This window comes from Lepidochelys kempii, chromosome 8, assembly GCF_965140265.1.
Source record: "Lepidochelys kempii isolate rLepKem1 chromosome 8, rLepKem1.hap2, whole genome shotgun sequence".
Taxonomy (NCBI): Eukaryota; Metazoa; Chordata; order Testudines; family Cheloniidae; genus Lepidochelys; species Lepidochelys kempii.
The window spans coordinates 90,342,339-90,360,647 of record NC_133263.1 but is presented as its reverse complement, the minus strand read 5'-3'; the positions used below and the strand labels follow the sequence as shown (position 1 = coordinate 90,360,647).

The window sequence follows — 18,309 nt, the reverse complement described above, 5'->3', positions numbered from 1 at the left end:
CAGCAGGCACTTACGTTCTATCCTGCTCTTTCTGAGGCAGCTCTTCCAGATGGCAAATTCCTCCACTATCCCCAAATGGACTGGGGGATTTGCCCCTGCCCAGAGTGTTTTTTAATGGGAGGGACACTGATACACGCATGTACACACAAAAACATTATCTATAGAAAGCACCCCCTTTCCATCCCTTCTGCAAAAAGCCAGATCAGAGGGACTAGTAGTGACTCTTCAGTCAAACCCCGCTGCAAGGGAATAGGTAGCAGCTAGCAATAGGGCAGAACAGCTAGCAATCCAAAAGTGAAGTGTGGACAGCAGAAGCAAAATTTTCTGTGAGCAGGGAAACCAAGTAAGGGGAGTCAAATGAGTGGAGTTGTCAGTGCTGGGAGGTAGGGAAACAGTGGCTTGCATGAAGGAAAGAAGAGAGAGATTGAATGCTGAAGTGGGTGGCATGGAATGATTTTAGAGGAAGCAGAGCAGTGCAGAACCAGCAACTTGGAAAGCAGTGCAGAGCCAGCACTCTCAAAGGTATAGATAGACTAATATCCAGAAACATTTGGAGTAGGAAAGAGCCGGTCCATAGCTAAATAGACATGCATAGAGAGTCTGTGGCATGCTTTTGGGGAGGTAATGTAAATTTAAAGTCAGAATCCTCCAGAGGGAACTAGAAAGAGAGATGAACGCGATCTAATGAATAGCTGTCTGCAAATTATTTGGCCACCTCAGTATATGAGCCAGCCAATGTCCATTTAGTTCTCTACAGCATTATAACTATTCACTACAGGTTTTCTTTAAAAACTGTGGGAATTTTTCCCATTGACTTGATTTGGCTTAAACATTAACAGACTGTTGGGCTTGTCTGAATTTATTTACATATCCCCAGTGGAATCAAAATGTCTCAGCCAAATTTGACTTGTGTGTAAGGGATATGGATTCCTAGGCACCTGGCCATCCTGTGGGATGCATACAGGATTTATATACGTAGCTTATGTTAGCATTGAAGAGGAGTTGCTTGCATAAGTCCCTTGTGCACTGAGAGGAGAAGAGACTCCTTTGTTAGTAAGTCAGTTATAAGCTGCAACTTTCTCTGCCAAAACATGCATTATAAAAATAATTAGCTTTGCATTTAGCGCTAAATGAGCCTTGTTACTGACTACTGTCACAGGGCAACCACATCCTGTTTGGAAGGAAGAAGGGCTTTCTTGGCCTACCTCATCTCATTTTAACTCAACAACTGTCAAGTCTTCACCAGAGAAATACACTATATGGCCTCCAGCATGTGTCATGTCCTATTGGAGATACATGAAATCTGACACTAATAATGTGAATAATTATTTGCTGGGGATTTCAAAGATATTCTCCAAAGTTCACTTTGTACCCTGTAGCTACTATATTAATTCATTATATATAATCCCACTCTAAGCTCTTTTTGGCATGCTCTTGCAAAGTGTCAGATTGACTACTTTGGAGACCACTGCATACCTCCATGGTAGTTGTCTCCATGCTGGGACCATGAAAGGCAGCATAGTCCACTGGAAAGGGCACTTCACTGGGACTCAGGAGATGTAGGGGGTCTGTTCCCAGCCCTCCACTGACTTGCTGTATTCAGAGGCGACGTGTGGGAGAGGCATGGTCATGTGCCCCCACCCCACCCCAAGATTTGCTGTTTGGCTCTTACTGAGCATGCTCACATGGTCTGAGCAAGCTCGGTAATACTGCTGAAGCCAGTGGCTCTCGCTCATCCTCCCCCCCCCCCCCCCCCCCCGTATCGGCAGGCATGGGTCATTATGATCTTGGGCAAGTGACTTGCTCTCCCTATGCTTCTATTTACTACCCACTTCCTATCCCTTCTGAAAACAGATAGAGAAGAGGGCCTAGTGACCCTGACGACAAAACTCTGGTGGGAGAGTGGCAATCCAGCTTTCAGTCCAGAAGCTTTTGGCCTATCTGTTTAGGTTATCCGCTTTTCGGGGCAGGGGCTGTCTCTTAGGTATTGGTGCAGTGCCTAGCACAATGGGGCCCTGATCTCAGTTGGGGCCTCTAGGCACTACTGATATACATAATAAATAAAATCTGGACTTGATACTCTGTTCGCTACTGAGGCTGCCAATTAATGTGTTCATTCTGAAGTTACTTCTGCCATAGGCCTCGGTCCACTAGGAACTAAAGCCCTACTATCAACACATTTCACATTAAGTGGTTAAGATGATAATGACTTGTAGCCATTTTATGACCAGGACCAGATTCGAAGTGATACCCAGAGAAGAATGTCTCCTTGACCCTATAACTAAGTCACCCTGCTGGTATATAATTGTTGAGTAACAAATAAAGTAATTATGTTAATATAGCAATACAACGCCAGCAGTAAGTGCTCCTCCTATTAAAATGTTTTTGGTGTAGGAGTCACTATATATCATAATAATAATGTCCACCATTTGTTTTATCATTCTCAAGCATTTCCAGCACATACAGGAGTTTACTATTTTGCATGAGATATTTTATGCATCATGTGTTTTCATTATTTTCACCTTCTTTTTCTTTTCTGATCCAGATACCAAAGATTCCAAGGAGAAGAGTAAAATGGAAATCCTATATATATTGGTGCCTAGTGTTACTATTCCCCTGGCTATAGCCTTGTTGTTCTTCTTCATCTGCGTCTGCCGCAACAACCAGAAGTCTTCCTCCCCTCCAGTACAAAGACAGCCCAAACACGTCAGAGGGCAAAATGTAGAGATGTCAATGCTAAATGCATACAAACCAAAGGTAATCGTGCACCTGATTTCTGCCTTGTAAATTGCTGTTTCTAAGATCATGGAATTAGCATGCTTTGCTCAATCGAGAATTGGAACATTACCCAATTGATTTCCATCACATAGTCTCTGTCATTGTCGTTGGCTGCACTTTTTGAACAGCTTCTGTTGTCATCAGCGTACTATATGTCGTACTGTGCAGCATAAAGCTAATGGTCTATATATCTTTGGATGAAAAGAAACTTTAATGAAGTAAGCAACTGCTTGTGAAGTGGCATGGAGGCCTTGTTCTAGTTAGTAAGTAAGCGGGGAGGAAGATGCATTCTTTCATTTGATTGGCTGTTTCAGAAGGCACTTTTTAACGGATAATTTGTATCCTTGCCTCACGTGTTAGTCAGCTGAAATCACTTTAAAATGATCTCCTCCTTGTATGTTCAAGTTTACACATTCTTTAGAGATACTTGCAAAATGAAGCACCAAAACCTATTCATATTTACAGCCTGCCTTATTGAAACATAGGGCCTCTCTTCACTGACTCTTAATATTGTTCCTCTTTATTGAAACTCCAAATTCATGAAGCACTTTTTTCCAATTAAAAAAAAAAAAGCCTCACCAAGCAGTTAAGACACTGCAAAAATTATTAGCGATGACCTCATTGTTTATTAGCAGGGCAGGTGCTGGAAATGTCCAGAGAAGCCACCTGCATGGCTGGACGTGAGCCTCTGCCACATCCAAGCAGGAGAATATCCGGAGTATCTAAAAAATAATGCATTAGAAAACTGTGTAGAATTATTTACACCAAACTGTCTAGACATACCTGTTGGCAGGTTGTTATTTTAGTTAGAAAATAGCAAAATGAATCCAAATTCAGGCATTAGGAGCAATGCAAACTGTGCATAACCTTCCTTCTGTAAATATTGCTGTACATGCCAAAGATATTCTTTCAGAATGACGGCAGTTTTAGTCGCTCAGCCTAAGAAAAGGAGGTTACGCTTACATTTCAGGACCTGTGCTCTCCATATGTGAATATGTTTGTAAGTAGAGATCTGTTTTAGGTGTGATATAGCAATCATGAGATGTGCCTACTGCTTGCTCTTGAGTGTCAGGTTCATAGTCTTAGATTATGAAGAATTAGTCAGCAGAGGGTTCAGGCAAAATTGTTTAAATAATCCATTGTGCTTTGAATTTGCAATATGCTCATGTGACAGGGAGTTAGGCTTTAGGACCTCTCAGAGAGAGGGAGGCAGAGCTATTCTACTGACTCATGCTGGAGGTCTGACCAAGGATAGTTTTTCTCTCTCTCATGGGCAGAAGCAACTGTGGGAAGAGACAGATATAAAAGGACCTTGCAGGGCAAATCCTAGGAGTAAGCCAACTCTGCAGAAAGTTTAGATTGAAGTTTATATTTCATCATTAAGTTAACAATAAAGGTAATCCCACAGCATCCACTGTGTGGAGAGAACAGAGTGCTGACTTTCTCAGTTCAAGTCATTCATTTTGTATTGTGAAGTCTTGTTATAATTTCATTATGTGAACCTTACTTAGAAAAATTTAACCGTGAAACCTTATTTAGAAAAATAGGTTTGTGGATTCAAGAAGAAAGATGGGTTATAAGAAAACAAAAGGATAGTGAAAATACAGAGTTGGGGCCCAAACCAGTAAGCATCTGGTTCTGAACTTCCCCAGGTTTCAGAAGCGTTTGAATCCAGGATTTTCATTTGGGTCACTCATTAGTGAAAATACATAACTGAAGAAAGCAGAGAAGATGGCATGCCATGGCTGACCTGCATGGTTACACATGTATTGCAAACAACTGGTTTTGGTTCATATTTTATTTAATCCTTCTTACCTGGGATTCCATGTGACTCTTTATACCATCATTTTATCATTCATGGGTCAAAAAACTATGCCAGGTCCTCCTCTTCAAGATTTGGACCAGGGACAGGGAACAGTAAGAGGTTCAGAGGTTTCATTACAGCAAAGCACTCAAACGTTCTAATATTAACCAAGTCTTAGTCTTTAATCTCTAGAATCTGCAAACATTAGCTGGAAAGTCTAGAAGAAACCTTCTTCATGAGATTTCTGTTTGTTTTTAACTGGTTATTATTGCTGCTGGAAAGCAGTCCGTTCTAACCAGGTATTAGACCATTTGGGGAATGTTTGTTTTCAGGATGCACTATTCTACACAATTTATAAACCATACATGCAGTCTCTCGCTGGTGTGTTACATAAGTGCTAAATCAGCCAGAATTTGATCTATTGTACTTTACCTTACAAATTAACTGAGTCCAATAAACACATAGCGCAGGGGGTTAGTTTTTGTTTTTCAAAGTACCGACTTCTACTTTAAGGGGCAGAATGATGAAACTGAGGGACTATCTGTTAATACCCATAGAAAATCACAATGTAAATCTCGTGTGCAGTACACATTAGATTAAAGATGTGCCTAAACCAAACCCCATGTCCAAACCTCCCCTTCACTGGATCCAAATTTTGAATATTATTCCTTTCTCTGTATTAGATACTTGTGAGGAAATGCTGGCCCCACTGAAGTCAATGGGAGTTTTGCCATTGACTTTGTGGGGTTCAGGTTTTACTCTTGACCACCAACATATTAATACTTTATGCACAGAGCGTGGGCAAAGTGTCTTGCCCATAAATGTCTGGAAATATAGACCACAGTGTTTCCTTTTCATGTTTAAAATGATATGCTGCAGAAAACACCTGATTTCATTTATGACAATTGTATATTTTCCTGTTGGGAGTGTGGCTGGCTGTCCCACTGACACAACTGTTTTGGCTGCCTTTCAAACAAAATTTTAAAAAAGAAAGGAAGTAGAATTCTATTTTAAAATATTGTATCCAATACCAATGTCAACATTGGTTAAAAACGTTCTAGCTCATACTGAGGTGGATGTGTGTTTACTCTTCCAAATAAAAATGTTAACATTTAAACCAAAAGCCTGTTTCAGTTTTAAGGTACTTAATTGCCTTAGAGAATATAATAAACTGAGTCCATCTTGTCATTCAACTAATGGAGGCAACTGGTAAAGAGATAGAAGCGGTGGGCTTCATTCTTTCTATTTTTCCTTTGTACTTGGTTTACTTTGGCGTGATGCCTCGTATGTATTTTACACTTCTTTACATTTTGTACACCACTGTATGACAAATACTTGTCAAACAAAAACTAAGCAGATTTATAACCGCTTAACTTGAAATGAGCCCTTCCTGCCAAAACTTTATGACTTCATTTTCTTTCATAGTTTTCCACTATGTTGGTTCAAACAGACAAACCCTGTCTGAGGTCAGACAGAGGTCATTTCACTTTCATTACTAAAATATAATTTACAATATGCCAGACCTAAACAAGTTTTAGCCTAAAGGATTTATATAATATAAACCATCTGTTCTTCAACAATACAGCTAATTTCCTGCCATCACCATACAGTCTACTAGCTGCTTGTTTAAATGTCTTTGTGATTTTATTTTTTTACTTATGAAATATTTGTCTACAATTTGTAAGTAGTCAGTACAACTAGAATTTGTTTACTCTGAGTGCGCAACTTTAAAATGATTTTTAATGTCAATTTTTCCATATTACTCATGCAAAACTACACTGACAATATTCCAGGAAAGCAAATGCTAATGTTTCTGACTACGCTGTTTTACTGAATGTGGATTCCAAACTCAGGTGCCTACCTTTAGGCTACCAAGTCCATAATTTAGGCATGTCAGTAAGTGACCTGATTTTCAGAGGTGCTGAGCACCCACTGATGTTAACTTCTAAAAATAAGGTCTCTTATTTAAGTGTCTAAATATGGATGTACCTGCCTAAATTAGGCAACCAAGTCTGAAAAAGATTTGGCCCTCGTTTCTATTCTCCTTTGACCAAAGTCTGATGTTTTTCCAGCTGATTCTACTTTCTTGATTTGGGGGGAGGGGAGGGCTTGTACACTCCCTCAAGTATACAGAGAACTAATCTCTTTTGTACCCCAAGGAGTTAATAACTAACTCTAGGATGAAACTTAACGGAGTCCTAAGTCAGGGTTAAAACATAAATTTGCACCTAACATTATATGGCCCCGGTCTCTCAAAGCTGAACTTAAGCATGTGTGTAGCCCAGCTGAAATCAATGGGACTAGTCCTGTGATTAAAATTAAGTCCATGTTGAAGTTCTTTGCCGCACTGTGACCATAACTGATCCTATACTCAGTCTTTGTTCACCTGCATCTAGTCTTGTGTAAAGGATGGAAAGTTATTCTGTATTTTGATATGGGGAAATCCTCTTCCCTCATACACAGCGGGAGTAAAGAGACATTCAGTGAGGAACTGCATGGGTACTAGAGTATTGGAATCCCCAGTCTCAACCAGGCTCCCAATACATCTGCAGTGTGGTCCCAGCAATATCTCTCCTAGTGGTGGCAGCCCACATTCCTGTGGACAGAGCCACTACAGAGCTTGGATCAACAATACAGAGTGTCCCTACATGGCATCTTCACTGCCTGGTCTCCCTACACAGCAAAAGCACAATATTTCTACTGCCATTTGAGTTATAGATACTATTGCAGGGAGCTGCAGGTTTATGGCCTTGCTGAGAGAATAGGTCTCTAATTTAAGTACCTTTTTGACTCTATTTTTATAACCTACTCTTTGATTTGCTGTTTTAACAGAGCAAAGCTAAGGAGTTACCTCTTTCTGCTGTTCGTTTCATGGAAGAACTGGGTGAATGTGCTCTCGGAAAAATCTACAAGGGGCACCTCTATCTTCCAGGCATGGATCATGCTCAGCTTGTTGCTATCAAGACATTAAAAGACTTTAACAATCCACAGCAGTGGACAGAATTCCAGCAAGAAGCATCTCTTATGGCAGAACTTCATCACCCTAACATTGTTTGTCTCCTAGGTGTTGTGACTCAGGAACAACCCGTCTGCATGCTTTTTGAGTACATGAACCAGGGAGATCTCCATGAATTCCTTATTATGCGATCGCCACATTCAGATGTTGGGTGTAGCAGTGATGAGGACGGTACTGTCAAATCCAGTCTGGACCATGGGGATTTCCTGCATATTGCAGTTCAAATTGCGGCAGGAATGGAATACTTATCCAGTCATTTTTTTGTCCATAAAGACCTTGCTGCTCGCAACATTTTAATTGGAGAACAACTTCATGTGAAAATTTCAGACCTTGGACTATCAAGAGAAATATACTCAGCAGATTACTACAGAGTTCAAAGTAAATCCCTGCTGCCGATTCGCTGGATGCCACCAGAAGCAATTATGTATGGCAAGTTCTCTTCTGATTCAGATATTTGGTCCTTTGGCGTGGTCTTATGGGAGATTTTCAGCTTTGGACTCCAACCATATTATGGATTTAGTAATCAAGAAGTCATAGAGATGGTCAGGAAACGACAATTATTACCATGCTCTGAAGACTGTCCTCCCAGAATGTATAGCTTGATGACAGAGTGCTGGCATGATCTTCCATCTCGGAGGCCAAGATTTAAAGATATCCATGCCAGACTGCGTTCTTGGGAGGGACTTTCAAGTCACACTAGCTCTACTACTCCCTCTGGTGGAAATGCCACCACTCAAACAACTTCACTCAGTGCAAGCCCAGTTAGTAACCTAAGTAATCCTAGATACCCTAATTACATGTTTCCAGCACAGGGTATACCACAAGGTCAAATTGCTGGGTTCATTGGACCACCAATACCTCAAAACCAGCGATTTATTCCAATCAATGGATACCCGATTCCTCCAGGATATGCTGCTTTCCCAGCTGCCCACTACCAACCACCGGGCCCACCCAGGGTAATTCAGCACTGTCCACCTCCAAAGAGCCGTTCGCCAAGCAGCGCAAGTGGATCAACTAGCACAGGTCATGTGACTAGTTTGCCTTCTTCAGGATCCAATCAGGATGCAAATATACCTTTGCTATCTCATATGTCAATTCCAAGTCATCCAAGTGGAATTGGTATAACAGTTTTTGGAAACAAAACTCAAAAACCATACAAAATTGACTCAAAACAGTCATCCTTATTGGGAGACCCCAATATTCATGGACCTAACGAATCTATGATTTCAGCAGAGTTGTAAATAAGTCAGGCCTTTGTACATATAACTATTTACAGTACAAATAGAAAGACGTAGAAAAGATTTATATTCAAATATTTTATTAAAGATTTTTCTGGTTGTTTAACAGACTTTTGCAACAAGTATCTTCTGTGAAGTTTAACTGTGTTTAACAGGATAGGCAGACACCAACCAGATAAAAATCATTGTGGTATTAGCACGAAACAATGTGAACTGACATTTTTTCAAGTACCAAACTAATGTTTATTCTAATAAGGGACAAAAACAACAACAAAAATTTTGTGATGACCATCATACACTGTCACAGGTGTTTAAAGCTCTGATATGGTTTATATCAGTGATTCTCAGAGCTGGTCCGCCACTTGTTCAGGGAAAGCCCCTGGCGGGCCGGACCGATTTGTTTACCTGCCACGCCCACACGTTCGGCCGATCACGGCTCCCACTGGCCACGGTTCGCCGCTCCAGGCCAATGGGGGCTGCGGGAAGCGGCGCAGGCCAAGGGACGTGCTGGCCGCCCTTCCCGCAGCCCCCATTGGCCTGGAGCAGTGAACCGCGGCCAGTGGAAGCCGCAATTGGCCAAACCTGCGGACGCGGCAGGTAAACAAATCGGTCCGGCCCGTCAGGGGCTTTCCCTGAACAAACGGCGGACCAGCTTTGAGAGCCACTGGTTTATATCACAGAAACTTTATTATTCTGAAAACACTTTAATATTTGTCAATCACTTTTTTTAAGAGATGCAAATATTCAGAGATTTATTGGGTATGCAATTCACTTCCATTAGCTTAAACATCTGTAAGTTTTTTTCAGTCAAGAATGGTGTTTCAGATACATGATCCAATGTTGACATCTGATGTCTGGATTAATTATTTCAGGTAGGTTTTTGTTTTTCACCTGAGGTGAGAGTCTTGTTCATATTTAAACCAAAAAAACTGCGTAAAATATCCTGACATTCAGTAGAAGCCAACTCACAGGCTACTAAAATAATCTGGTAATGTCTGCTAAAAATAGATGGCGTTATAAGAAATTGCCTTTAAAGGAAATTAAATTAAGAATTTTAATTTCAGAGCATGAATCAACTGGTTCAAAGTTAACATTTCATAATTTTATATGTGTAGTTATCAAAGAAATTTTGTGTCCTTTTGTTGCTATGCAACTGTTTAATGAAAAAGCTCCAAACCACAATTTTATGTAAGACAATCAGTTTTCCCAAGAAGTATTTATTGTTTCAGAGCAGTACATAATTTCAGTGACTATGACTCCAGAAACCCCTAAAAATGGGAAATCCACATTCCATCAGCGATTAAAAACTTTTATGGCAACTTTGTCTATCAGTTAAAATAATGTGAATTAAAGTGAACTTTTTACTTAGAAAAATGACATTTGTATTATTACTGAAATTAATTCAGGTATAATCAGTCTAGATTATTCATTTTGAGACCACTTTAATGATTTACAAAAGTACTATGTACGTTACATCTTTTCACAACGTTATTTGTATTAAAATAATATCTTTTGTTCCACACAATGAAAACAATCCTTTGCTCAGTTGACGATGTTGTATGATATGACTTTATTTTTCACATCTTTTTGCACAAAAGTGTTTTGTATAGCAGAAGTGAAACACGTCTCTGCATTTTATATATTGGTCTGTTTCTTTTTTGTTTTTAACCTGCTGTAGATGTTCTTGAAATATATTATGGTGATATTCAGCCACTACCTTATACATATATTTTGTTTTTGTTTGTTTTCACTGCATGCATTTAATCACTGTATTACTTGATGATTGATTTATTAATTATGGGCATTTCAATTAGGCAAGCATGAAAATGTAATACCAAAGGCTATTTTATACTGAAGATATGTGCATTTTTGTATTTCACACACCAGAGATGATATTAAACACTGATTATTTTATGCTGCTGTTTATTAAAACATTGTTTTAATATAAAAATCAGTATTTCCGGAATCTTGGTATAATAGGTATTTGGAAAATCTAATCTGATGGAAGGCCAAATCCTGTTCACCTTACTCAAGCAAGTAGTCTATTAAAAGCCAGAACATCTCATCGTCTGAGTAAGAGAAGCAGGGTTTTGCACATAATATTTTATGACAATTGATGTGGAAATATACGACTCCTTAAGCTTTATTTAAAACCTGACCATGCAGATATTTTGGGAAGATACCGAAAAGACAGCAATAATAAAATTTCACTGAGAAAATAATGCATTCTCTGCTCTTCTCTGTGGGTGAAGTTCAACCCTTGAACAGAACTCCAGCATACCATTTAAGCTCCTTGTTAAGGTCTTAAGTGAGACTTCAGTGCTGCATACATGCAAAAGCCCTGCTCAGTGTGTACGTGTGGGGATGTATGGCCCAGATCTTTAAATGTATTTTGGCACCTAACTTCCATTGAGTTCAGTGGGAGTTAGGCACCTAAACACCTCTGAGGATCTGGGTGCATGTGTGCAACAAGAGCCCCATTAATAATTATGCAATAAGTACTTTTATGACCACCATGTCTTCAATATTTCATATATACTGAGCCCACGAAGCTGACATGTCATGTCCAGGTTAATTGTATTCAGATCTGGAATTTTAATTAGGATGTTTGCTGTATTTAAGGTAAAGGTTTGTTTTTGAGGCAAAGATCAATCACTAATTCCATCTATACTAAACTTCCACCTGGCTGCAGGCTGCTATTGCTCCAAACCCTAAGTGTTAGAAAAGGGATATTTTGAACACTGGAGTTTTGTGTCCTTTGATCAAACTTTTATCTCTGTGCCAGTGCATAACAAACTATCATCTCATTAGCAAAATCAAGATGTTTGGGAAGGTCATTTCTCGTGCACATGTGAGGCACACACATTTTTTTTGTTTTGTTTCACTATTCTGTTGATGTCCTGCTCAATGCAAGATGAATGCATTCCCCTTCCTACCTTCCACTTTTTTCCCCACTCTCCTCTCACACTTTTATTAAATAGTTGCATCACTGCAAACATCTTATGCATCCTAAGCGTCAAACATGCTGAGAAAGTGGAAGCTAAAATTTTCACCAGGGTTTCAGCTGGAGGTTTCTTGGCCTATGGCATTAAGGGCTTCAAAAAACAATAGTGCCATCTTGAAGTCAATCTGCCCACTTTATAGGCATCTGTTCCAGGTACAAAGGAAAATGCATGCAGGCAATTAAGCGTTGTGGTACTAGAGTTATGTTGCTGTTAGAAAATCTTCAATAAATAAGAACACAAACTGTGACTTAAAAAAAACAAACCAGCTTTGTACTGTGGCTGGCGCATGGCTCTCCATGTAAAAAGCTTGTTTGAAAGTGATACCAAGATTCTTTATTTTGCTTACTCATATCAAATGAATGCCCTCAGTGAATGAGGGTATGAAGAAACCAAGAGCGTCCTCATAACAACTCCTACCACCTACTATACTGCTACTAGATTCATTGGTTTGAGAAGAAAGTAATGGCCACGTGACAAGAGAAAGGCCCTACTAGCAGGCTATCTATGTCCCTTAGTTGCTAAAACAACCACCAATAGTCATATCAAAAACTGCTGGGAAATCAAGTATAAGCCACACATAAGCAAAAATTTACAAATAATAATGCTGCAGATGCTTAGCACCCCAAGAAACATATCGCTTGTTTAGGTGCCTATGGATATAAGTGCTTAGCTTTAGACGTACCAGTTTGAAAATGTGTCTGCTGGAGCAGCAATGGCAGGCTTGAAAAAAATCTTTCACATACTTTTTGGTTTTGCATAGAAATACATTAAATCCAACCGCCACCTACCCACAGTTATATGTCGTTTTTTCTTTACTAGAAGGTTATCCGCAGCAGAGATCTGTCAAAGAATCATATACACTTACAGCTGTTACAAAATGGAAGATCTGCTTTGAGCAGAAAGCCTGTCAACCCTCAAGGAGAGTTTTTTTTCCCCTCAGTGAATGAAGTTTGTGAATTCTGGGATTCAAATCCTCTGCTTGACTCATAGCTTGCAGTGAGTTAACGAATGCTAAAACAAAGAGACAAGAATTCACTTGGGAGCTAAAAAGAAAAACTACTAAAATAAATTGGCTAATGTGGAAATTAAACTGCCAAAAAGTATCGGAATGTTGGGAATTCCTGTTTGGGTGGAAACTCAGAGAACCAAATATGGTTTTTGAATCACAGACAAAGAAAGAGAAAATGGTAGAGACTTTCTAATGGTAGACTCAGTATGGCAACTTCCGTCAAAGAACTATTATAGTTGATTGTGAATCTCTGGAGGTTTGGAAATAAAACTTAAGAATTGCAACATGAGAGGACAAGATACTGTCTGTTCAGTCTGGCTTCTCATCCTTCCCAAATTAGTCTATCCTTACATAAAAAGAAAGAAAACTTTTGGTGTTTAAAGGGCAAAATGCATGTCAAAATGGGAGTTAGCATTATGGTGTCCTCCACAGATAAGGATTAATTATGGTGGGTTTGTACAGAATGAAAACTGCAGATGTAGCAGAGAATTATTCCACAAAAACTGGTTTGGAAGACATGGATATAGAAGAACTGCTAAATGTGTATTCCAGGGTCTGAGATATTTAACAAGAAACCAAAGAAGAGTCCATTAGTGCCTTGCATGAATGAAATTGTACAGGAGTTTACAGGTTTAGAATATCCCTACTACATTTGCTAGTTGTTTCAGTATTCTTCTGTTACCTTTGCTCATCAAGAGAATTTTAAAAAGCTCATCTAACTCAAAGTACTGCAGATGGTATTCATATATTCATACTTCAGTGCTGTTATAAGTACTGTTACACTGGTCAATTTGGATCCAGTACTGCAAGATGTTGAGTTCCCTCAACTTCCATTGAATCCAGTGGGCATTGAAGGCCCCTGGCCCTTAGTGGGAGATATGTGGCCCGTTGCCTAATCCTAATATAGGATTAGGCCCTATATTTCTGAGAATCTTGAAGGCAACTCTGCCTCCTCACAGGACCTGTATTAAGACAATTGGCTTGAAAAATGCTTAAGAGATTGCAGCTTGCATCATTGTGCCATGTCTATTCAAGATGTAAGGGTACTCTGACATATCTATCACTTTAGCATCATCTAACAGATATGCTCTAGGAATTATTTTGGGGAAATTCTATGGCCTGCATTACTCTAGTGGTCAGACTAGATGATCATAGTGGTCCCTTGGAAATCTATGAATCTCTCACAATAACCTGTGAAACATATTGATGGATTAACAGTTTATACATGATACTTAGATTTCAGTAATCAATTATGCATGTGATACAACTGCAAGATGGGAGGGTGGGAAATCTACATATGGCCCACGGGCTAATCCTGAAGGATGGACTGTCTTGCAAGGAGCCAGTTTTCTTCATGGTCTCTTCCTGACTTGATTCAGAACCCACTGAAGTCAATGGGAGTCTTTCCCTTACAGAAAGTGTTTAGTGTGTTTCATGCCCCCGGTGAGAGCTGGTTCTCAGTTCCATGTGGATGATAAATACAATCTTGTATGAATGCCTTTGCAAAGGGTACTATTATGTATACTGGAATGTATGACAGAACAGGTTTAAAATCCAGTACAAAGAAAAATTAAATCATTGTTCAAAGAGGATAAGCTATTTTTTATCTCCAGGATGCTTAAAAACTAATTAGTTGAACATGTTTTTGATTTGCTACCAAAAAACAACAGCATTTTAACTGAGCTTCACAAATTTATTACAGTACCAAAAATTCTTTTATTTAAAGTATGCATTGGCAAGACCCTACTGTGCTCATGGGACAGAAGGTTGCCCTGATAGCTATCATGCTCACCCCTGGGCTCACAGAACAGAAGCCCCTCTGTGGAAAACCAGCAGAGCTGCAATTCTGTGTGGATTGAGTGGGGCATGGAAGACGTGGGATGGCAGCATTGTTCCCAATACAGAAGCACTAGCTGTGTTACAAAAATGGAACATAACTAAATTAAAGCACTGTGAGCAACCTTCTTGTGCTAGCAGCTCTGACTGTTGACACTGTCTTCTGCAGCCAGCATCTTAGTTCCCTGTTGAGCAAGTACTGGCAGGCATCAGAGTACGTGGAGAGCTACAGATAGATGGTATGTACACTTGCACCTTTGTCCCCTTGTCTTCTCTGCACTTGCTCTGGAATGGGCAACCACACTTTATCCAATCAAAAGGAAATAAATTATTTTCTGATGTTATGCTTACAAAGCGCTGCTTAACCAAGATGGTTTTATGATAGGAACCAATCCTACAGCCCGTAGTCACGCAAGCCATATCTATGGGTTCTCTGAGAGCACTCTGTCCTCTGGCTGTATCTTCAATGGCTATGGTTTCTTATGGCCACAAACCTACTTTCTCTGTGGGCCTGCAAACATCTCCCTTCCAGAATATAGTGTCCATGGAAGTAATTTTTATCCTCGTGTAGGCTTTTTTTTATGAGAGGAGAGCTTATCACCTCCAAGTCACTCAAGATATAATCCATTGTATGTCTTTCTGTTTGATCTTTAAAGATTAAAATTTAGTATGTTTTAGGACAGTTATATTACTGAGGTAATATAAAATTATTAAAAATAGAGAGACACAATCTTCTGATTATACACCAAAAAGGTCTTTAAGATGGAGGGGGAAATTGATTTTAAATTGGAATTATTAAAAGCATATGTGGTGTCCTTTATTTTCTGTTTATCTGTGCAACGCATTGTAGAAAAGTGTCTAAAATACTTTTAATAGCTGAGTTAGTGCAGGTTTTGCATTTCAGAACCTGCTCTAAATGAGAACTCCTTTGGGGGAAATTCAGCTCATTGGAGGAAATTCAGCTCTGCAGACTGCTGTTGGGTAACCAGTGTACCCAAAGTTATATAATCAGAGCAGCACATTGCATTGCTTTAATCTGTAGACTGTGTGAAGAAAATGTTGGGTTTTTAAGATTGTTCAAAGAGTCTAAATAAAACTGAAACCATCCGTTTGAGTTGTAAGAAATAAATGAGTTCATTAAACATTAAAAGTGCTTGGAATACATATGCATATGTGTTTACACACACACACATATTGTTATAACTGATTTCCATAAATTACAAAGATATACATAGATGCAATAATATTTTGAAAAAGTACAATAATATAGGATAGTATTTGGTTCCCAATCACCTTTACAACTTCTGTAAGCACCAGTAACATGAGCTTGTTTGAGCAGACCTGGGACTCCTGAAGGTGGAAAGTGCTGGCTCCAGGGCATTGTCCCTAGTTTCTAGCTCCTTTTTACAGAAGGAATAATATCACACAGATTCACTGGGATTGGATTTTGGGATTCTGTGCAACAATCAATGGTCAAGTTAAGCATTAGGCTGCCAGATGACTGGGGAGAATGAGCACGACCTCCTTGAGGGACATTCTTTCATGGATACTTCTGCCTTGATAACTCATTGATTTAAAGCCAAAAGGGACCACATTCCATTACGGTCATCTAATCTGACTTCCTGCATAACACAGGCCACAGAATTTCAAGAAGTGATTCCTGCATCAAGCCCATAACTTCTGCTTTAGCTTAAGCATATATTTTTAAAAGCCATCCAACCTTGATTGAATGACTTTGTGACCGAAAATCCACCATATCCCTAGGTAAATTGTTCCAATGGTTAATTACTTTCTTTGCTAAAAATGTGCATCTTATTTCTAGTCTGAATTTCTCTGGAGTCAACTCCAGCCATTAGAGCTTGTTATGATTTTGTCTGCTAGATTAAAGAGGCCTGTACCATCAGACATCCCCTCTTCATGTAGGTATTTAGAGACTGACCAACTCACCTCTTAAATTTCTCTTTGCAGACCCCCCCCCCTTACACATTCCAAATCAGCTTCCTGAGAGAGACCAGCCGTAGAGGAATGGCAAAACAATCATTCAGATTTTCCTGGCCTGAGCATCCATTCCTAGATGTGTCTCTGCAGGAGGGGATGACTGTGCCCCTAAAACATAGCTGACTCTTCAAGGAAAACTCTAGAGACAATTATTTTCAGTGAATTTCTTCAGATGCTTGGGGTGGCAGTCAGTGTCCCGGAGCGGCAGCTTGGCGGCAGCGACTGCTTGGGGCGGCAAAATTGCGCTGCCCCTGGTTACAGTATCATATTTTCGGGTGTGTCTGTGTGTGAAAATCATCTCCTTATTCCTTAACATCTTGTGCAGGATCAGGCCCCTGGTGTGACAAGACCGTGGGAACCTAACACCAGTATCAGTGCAAGGAAGGTACAATATCTGTGCAAGGAGTGTTAGATCTCTACGTGCTGGTCAGAACATCTGGGCCAGCTTCTGGACAGTGTGGAAAACATACACTGCACCTTGCAAAACGATGTAGTAACAGCAGATGTAGCCATTCTGGGCATTCACCCAGTCATTCCTGGTGGCATTGTATCTAAGCAAAGACACTGTCTCAAGGACCTGCCACCATTGTCCCTCCTTCCTCTCTCTCCCTGGGTCCAGCAGTGTCTTAATGACACACCTAGCCTTTATGCTTTATTTCTGGGATTCTGATTATCCTCCTACTCTGGAGACCACAACTAGATTTTATCCCAATTATATGGGTACAAAACAGCCAAATTATTTTCTGATATTACATGTGCAGAGCACTGATAAACCCAGAGGGGTTTGTAATATTGAGGGCCCCATCTTGCACAGTTTATTCCTAGAAGTAGCCTTATTTCAGTCAATGTTAGAACTCTCCTCGCTTGAGTAAACAGATGGAGAACTGGGCCTTTTGCAAGCTATATCCAACATGATGCTAATTCTCCAATTTTAACTAAGGAAGGATTATTTATGTTCCCCCCCCCGAACTGTATGGGCATTATTAATGTATTTAATAAATAAACATGAAGATATTAAACTTAGCTGTAACAGAGTCTGCCCAGATGTCAGAGCAATTATTTTCTGTAATCAGCTGGCTGCTGTATTAAATAAAGCCTGTCATTCCAGAGCTAATGCAGAAGAGGAGGTAACGTTGCAAAGCAGTCAAACTACAGGACGCTGGGAGTCTGGAGAAAGCAGTTGTATGCTGAGCTCTGCCCTGATTCACTTTTTATGTGACCTTAGGCAAGCTGCTTTTCCTCTCCCTCTGGGGACAGTGATACCTAACCCTTATTAACATACGTTCAGATCTGAGGAGAGAGTACTCTGTCAGTGCTGTTCCTAGCACAGGCAGATTTATAATCTCTCTCTCTCCCCCGGCGTTGAAGGGTTTGCTGTGTGAGCATGACAGAGCTAAACAGCCGCGTTTTTTTAAACTCTTCTCCATTCACATTTGACCCGGAAGCTTGGGCCTGAGGTGTTTGGGAATAAGGCAACTAGATCTGGCTTGGGCAAAGGGGTGCACTTCAGGATAATAGTGTGAGCGCTGGTGGAGTTGTAACCAGACATAGTTTTATTCAGTGGTACAGACTATAAGTGGTGCGTGTGTAATTCTTACCCTATAAAACTCCCCAATCTTTAAAAC

General features: G+C 39.9%; 1 protein-coding gene across 4 annotated transcripts in view; it reads left to right on the top strand.

Annotated features, from left to right (window-relative positions):
* The window catches only part of ROR1 (receptor tyrosine kinase like orphan receptor 1), a 248,812-nt gene extending 239,592 nt beyond the window's left edge, over positions 1–9,220 (top strand). For all 4 annotated transcript variants that reach the window (XM_073357446.1, XM_073357447.1, XM_073357448.1 and 1 more), the window contains 2 exons: positions 2,546–2,757; positions 7,415–9,220. In XM_073357446.1, the coding sequence (XP_073213547.1) occupies positions 2,546–2,757; positions 7,415–8,839 (1,637 nt within the window). In that variant the 3' untranslated portion in view covers positions 8,840–9,220. The remainder of the gene's footprint in view (positions 1–2,545; positions 2,758–7,414) is intronic.
* Positions 9,221–18,309: the final 9,089 nt, after the last annotated feature.